This window comes from Salvia splendens, chromosome 13 (genome assembly GCF_004379255.2).
Source record: "Salvia splendens isolate huo1 chromosome 13, SspV2, whole genome shotgun sequence".
NCBI classification, from domain to species: Eukaryota; Viridiplantae; Streptophyta; class Magnoliopsida; order Lamiales; family Lamiaceae; genus Salvia; species Salvia splendens.
In genome coordinates this window covers 27,182,468-27,188,483 of record NC_056044.1, presented here as the reverse complement: position 1 = coordinate 27,188,483, position 6,016 = coordinate 27,182,468, and the positions used below count along the sequence as shown (strand labels likewise).

The 6,016-nt window shown below is 39.6% G+C and overlaps 2 protein-coding genes across 2 annotated transcripts; both read left to right on the top strand.

Annotated features, from left to right (window-relative positions):
• The first annotated feature begins 546 nt into the window (after positions 1-546).
• LOC121761530 (bidirectional sugar transporter SWEET5-like) lies at positions 547-1,881 on the top strand. Its single transcript, XM_042157172.1, has 6 exons — positions 547-644; positions 723-759; positions 840-1,059; positions 1,132-1,293; positions 1,367-1,486; positions 1,558-1,881. Exons 1-6 carry the CDS (start codon positions 599-601, stop codon positions 1,696-1,698), a joined length of 726 nt encoding a protein of 241 aa, XP_042013106.1. The 5' UTR covers positions 547-598; the 3' UTR covers positions 1,699-1,881.
• A 1,653-nt stretch (positions 1,882-3,534) lies between these two features.
• LOC121760805 lies at positions 3,535-4,944 on the top strand. The gene is made up of 3 exons (XM_042156419.1): positions 3,535-4,065; positions 4,168-4,393; positions 4,490-4,944. The coding sequence occupies exons 1-3, from the start codon at positions 3,535-3,537 to the stop codon at positions 4,942-4,944; spliced, it is 1,212 nt and encodes a 403-aa protein (XP_042012353.1).
• The last annotated feature ends 1,072 nt before the right edge of the window (positions 4,945-6,016 follow it).

Below are 6,016 nucleotides of genomic sequence, written 5' to 3'. Positions count from 1 at the left end.
CTTCCCGTGGACGTAGATTTACTTCAGTAAATCGAACCACGTAAATTCTTTGTGTCGTAATCTTCATTCTCTACCGGCATTTACTAACATCAGAAATTCGCGGATCCATCATTAAATATGAGATGTGCTCGCACATCAAGTTTTGTTCTTAAAAAGCCAAGTCAATTATAATATTTTAAATAAATTATGTAAAGACTATTTCAGATATGATGCGAATACTTTCAACGGTAAACAAGTGTGATCCGGTTCATCTCAATCGTGTGTAAATTTAGTAATTTAATTTGGATATGTATGATGACATAATGTATAAAACAAGTGGAATTAAAATAATATTAATTAAAATAAATGTGGCACTAAGGTAGCAAGACTATAGATAAGAACCACAATTCTCCCGAAAAACCTCACCATGCGATGGAGAAATTAAAGTGTTGGGTTAGTTAGTTCAGATCTAATATTCAATGGTCAGAATGCATCGAAGATATCTCGAATTTTCATATAAATATGTCTTCAGTTTTGCACTCAAATCACCATCACTCACAACAAAGAGTTTCTTACAACAAAAGCTCATTAATCATCTTAGTCTCATAAGCGCTTGAAAATGGCTATGGATGCTGATGCCTTGAGGACCACTGTGGGGATCATTGGTTGGTTATTCAAACCCTAATTTTCTCTTCAATATTAATCTATTGGATTAATGTATAATGAATTCATCCCATTTGCAGGAAATGTGATCTCCTTCTTCCTATTCCTTTCCCCACTGTAATTTTCTAACCCTATGCTTAATTAATTTAAATCATACAAATTGATGATTAATTGGGAATCATATTATATGCATGTAGCCCAACATTCCACAAGATATGGCAAGAGAAATCCGTGTCGCATTTTAAACCACACCCTTATCTTGTGACGGCTCTCAACTGCGCAATGTGGTGCTTATATGGCATGCCCGCTGTGCATCCCGACAGCCTCCTAGTCATCACCATCAATGGCATAGGCTTGGTCATTGAGTCCGTCTACGTTGGCGTCTTCTTCATCTACTCCAACACCTGGGCTAAACGCGTGCGTATTCATTCATTCATTCATTCATCACTGGTTACTTAATTGATTTATTGATTAATCCTATTTAATCAGCGAGCAATGTTGCTCATACTAGCTGGAGAAGCCGTTTTATTCTTCTTTGTCGTGTTCATCACCTTCTTCTTCCTCCATGGCACCACAAATAGGTCCATGCTGGTTGGACTTATTTGCATCGTGATGAACATCGGGATGTACGCATCGCCCCTGACCGTCATGGTGCATTTCTCTCACAATCTATTCATTTGTATATTAATAACTATTTATTTATGCATGTTTGTATGCGATGTAGAAACGAGTTATCAAGACGCAGAGTGTGAAGTACTTGCCCTTCTACCTGTCATTGGCCAACCTCTGCAATGGCATGGTGTGGTCCACCTATGCTCTCGTCAAGTTTGATGCCTACATCTTGGTAATCAATCATATATACCATGATTGTACTCCATTGAATGTTTTTTGATGAGTTGTTTTGGTGGGGTGTAGATTCCAAATGGCTTGGGAGTTATCTCTGGAATGGTGCAGCTAGGGTTGTACGCATACTACTACAAGACCACCAACTGGGATGAAGACGAAGGCCCGCAGCAATCCGATTTGGAGCTCCACGACGCCCACAACAAGGCATAAGAGTTTCGATATTTTTTTGAATTCGAGATGTGCTCACCAATAATGCTCGAGCGTCGATCTGCTCTTGCTTACCATTTATCATTTGTTTTTCCCACACATGAACAACTGTTTCCTGTGTTTATGCTGTAATAACAATAACTTTTGAGTACATCAATATAAATTCTCTCACTCTTTTTGTCTACACTTGTTTTCCACTTTTATGTTTTTCTTATGTTTACACGCTTTGCAACCTCAACTTTAGCACACTTTTTTGTTGATAAGATCACACCTTAATTAATTCAATAAAATTAATTTTAACATACACTTAGCGTTTACAAGACAAGACTTCTGCTAAAAGTTAATTTCTCATTACACATCACCTTTATCTTTTCAGTTATGATCGCCATGACAAATTAAGAGGATAATGTTTTGCTACTACAACGACGTAGTTTTATCGATAAGAGATTTTTTTTTATCGATCGCACCCACCGATAACAGAATTTAGTATGCTTTAATTACAAAATTTTTACGGGTGTGTTTGGCAATTGATTTCTAATTTTGTTGTAATTACAATTTTATGTGATTGAATTTAAAACTATAGTATTTTAATTGAAAACTATTTATTTAGTAAATTAAATACTTGATGTGAAATTGTAATTTCAAATTCTTGCGTTTGCTGGTATTGCAATGTGCGTGTTTCATGTGCGTAGGAGAAATGAAATGTCTACTAAACAGTAGTACTACTGTATTAGTATTTATTAATTTTGAGTGTACAATTAAAACTTAAATTAATAGGGTATAAAATTAGAATCCAATTTCAAATTCAAACATCCAGTATATAATAATCCCTCTTCCCTATAAATAAAGGTTTTGGAGATGTTCACTACTTCAGAGATAGACAGTTTGGGCTTCATTTATGGTCATATTTGGATGTTCACTGGTCTTCATATAAATGAGGATGGCCCTGCATTTTATTAAGGCCCGCACTGTTCACTCCGTAAATAAGGCAATATCATTTATTGACAAAATGGTACTAATTGAAATGTCATCGAAAACCGCATCAGGAATTGGATGGCAAAAGTCGAATGTGGCCCTGAGGTGCTCGGTTTTCACCCCTAATTTGAAATCACTTCTTCAATTTGTGAGGAAGACCGAAGCCCTAACGCTCTACAACGGCGGCGATAACTGGGTAGTTCGCAGCCATCGACGGAGGCGGAATTAAGGTCGGTGTTCTCGCAAATCGTCAAAGCTAGATCCCTGATTCGTGCTTCAGAGTCGAATTCGAATTCATTGGTGAGCCGCTGCCATTTTACTCAAGGAAAATTGATCATCCAAATTCTCGACAACGCTGCTTCAGGTTAATTTTTTCTGCAATAAACAGGCCCCTAACTTAGACGAAGATATGGGCTCCAAGTGTTGTATTGATTATGTGGTTCGTCGCAGGGAACGACGGCCAGGCGTGAAATTACCCATCCAAGACGAATTTAGGATCTGCAAGCTCTACTCCAGCCTCCACAAGTAAGTCGTCGGTTCTCCATCTACTCCATATCATGTGTTGTGTTCTAAAAAATTTTGGATTTGTGAAGCTGTGTGTGATGTGATACAGAGTGTATATGTCTGTAAATTCTTAACATTTGGATGGCATATGTTGTGATTAAATTTGTGCTGTGATATCGTTTATAATGCCTAAGAATTGGTATTGTTTTGTAATTTGCTCTAGAGTTACTTTATCATTGAACACGTATCTGTATTGTTTTGTAATTTGTTGTAGAGCTACTTTATCATTGAGCACGTATCTGTTAAGTCATTTTGCCAGTGCAATTGTAGAGGTATCCACACCATTTCTGCAATTAAGGAATGTCTAGCCGCACAAGTGAACACGGTCATCTGATCATGGTATTGGAGGACATTATGCAACTTTATCGTATTGAAACAACCTATTTCTTGCACAAATACCTTAATGCCCGCACCCGGCTGGCAAAAAGAAAGGTCATAGACCACGCAAAGCGGTATAGTATATTGAAAAAAATCCCTACGCAAGTGGAGCACCTAGATAGACTTGTGCATGCTAGTGATACAGATTGCATCGCCAAATTGCGAATGGACCGCAACACCTTTGGACGGTTATGTCGTATACTACATGCGCGGGGTTGCCTGCGCATCGGGAGATGTTTAGGAATCGAGGAACAGGTTGCCATGTTTTTGGGGGTACTTGCTCATCATGATAAAAACCGTGTGGTTAAATTCCATTTCCTCCGATCTGGGGCCAATGTTTCGCACATTGTGCACAACGTGCTTTGTGCAATTCTCAGCCTTCACTCGGTGCTGATTTCCAAACCCACTCCCGTCGCCGTAAACAACACGGATCATAGATGGAAATGGATTAAGGTATAATACTTTGTAATGCACTTATCAGCTGTTAACCTACAAGTTATTTTTATACAATTGTTCACCTAAATTGGCTCACTTAATTTTGGTTTTTTATTGAAGGGTTGCCTTGGTGCTCTTGATGGAACACACATCAACGTACTCGTCAGCAATGAAGACAAGCCCCGATACAGAACCAGAAAGGGGCAAATTGCGACTAATACCCTTGCCATGTGTGATCGGAACATGCAATTCGTGTATCTACTAGCCGGGTGGGAAGGGTGTGCTGGCGACTCCCGTATTCTTAGAGATGCAGTTACCCGGTATAATGGTTTCAAGGTGCCCCAAGGTATGTTGTTCTATACCGGGGTAGTCCACTTATTCAAATATGTGTTCTTAAATAGAAAATCATCAAGCTGATGTTATTTGAATGATCTACGTGTAGGTTGTTACTACTTGTGTGATAATGCTTATGCTAACAGTAATGGCTTCCTCACACCATACCGTGGCGTGCGTTATCATCTGAAAGAGTATGGCCCAGGAACAGAGTCGCCGCAGGATCCAAAAGAAATGTTCAATATGTGCCATACTAAGGCAAGAAACATAATCGAACGAGCTTTTGCAGTCTTAAAAATGCGTTGGGGTATCCTTCGAAGTGCATCGTTCTATCCAATTGAGACTCAGATCCGCTTGATTATGTGTTGTTTTCTACTACACAATTTTATTCGGTGGGAGATGGAGGTTGATCCGGTCGAAATGGAGCTTGATGATGCTGATTTGGCGGAGTTGGGCAACACAGAAGAAAACATAGGCGCTGATTATGTGAATTGTGTCGAGCCAACTGCCGAATGGACTCAAACCAGGGAGCAACTAGCAATGAACATATGGATGAATAGATAGGATTTGTTGTTAGCTACTGATCTTTTTCGAAAGTTTTTGCAAACTATGTGATGTTGTACTCATTTTGTTTTATCCACCTCTTATTTTTTTATAATGCCTTTTATATTATTGGTCCTTATTGTTCATCTGCTTTCAGCAAAATGAATGATAATGACGGAGGGCCCGACTGTGTGTGCGGTGAAGGGAAGATGGTTTTGCTACGTGCGAGGAAGTTCGCCACCAATGCTGGGAGATATTACTACAAATGCCCGGTAGACGGTAAACACCCAGGTTGGTTCTTGTGGTACGATAAATATCCTGTTCAAGCAAACAGCAAAGTCAGCGTCAGCCCACCAGAAAAGCCAAGAGGGAAATGGGATAGTAGGATGTCCAAACCGGCTAAAAGACTAGACACGAAGAAGAGATGCAGCCGCTGCGTCGATGGCGGGCCAATGGTGCAACTTCAAATGAATGTATTGATTGGGTTCATGGGTTTGCTTCTCATAGTGATTGGTGTTTTGATCGGGAAGCTTATGTAATAGTTTCTCATATTTTAGCTGCTTTTGTGTTAATGTATGACTATGATCTCAATTAGGACATTTGGATGGCTAAGTCCATTGATATTTTGGCGAAATGTTTGAAACTTAATTGTATGTAATGTATGACTTGTCAAATCATTTTTAATCGAAGTTTAGGATGAAAAAAGCTAGGTAGAACTCACTCAAACATTCCATCGAACACTTGGTCTGCAGAAGCCGTGGAGCCTCCAGAAGCATCACCCGGTCGGGTGATTTGACAACAACCAAACACCCGGTCGGGTGAAATGCGTATACCGTAAGGGGTTCAGAAGCATCACCCGATCGGGTGATTTCACAACAACCAACCACCCGGTCGGGTGTTTTTCTTCTGGCCCGTAAGGCATTTAGCCCGGGCGGGTGTTTTTGTATTATTATTTCGCCCGGTCGGGCGTATGATGAGACGAATTGGCAGAGCAGATGAGAAGAGAGAGGGCAGACGAATTTGGAAGTATTATCATTTATTTATTCCTCCAATTGTGAAAAATCTTTTATAGGATATACATAGCTATACTCCC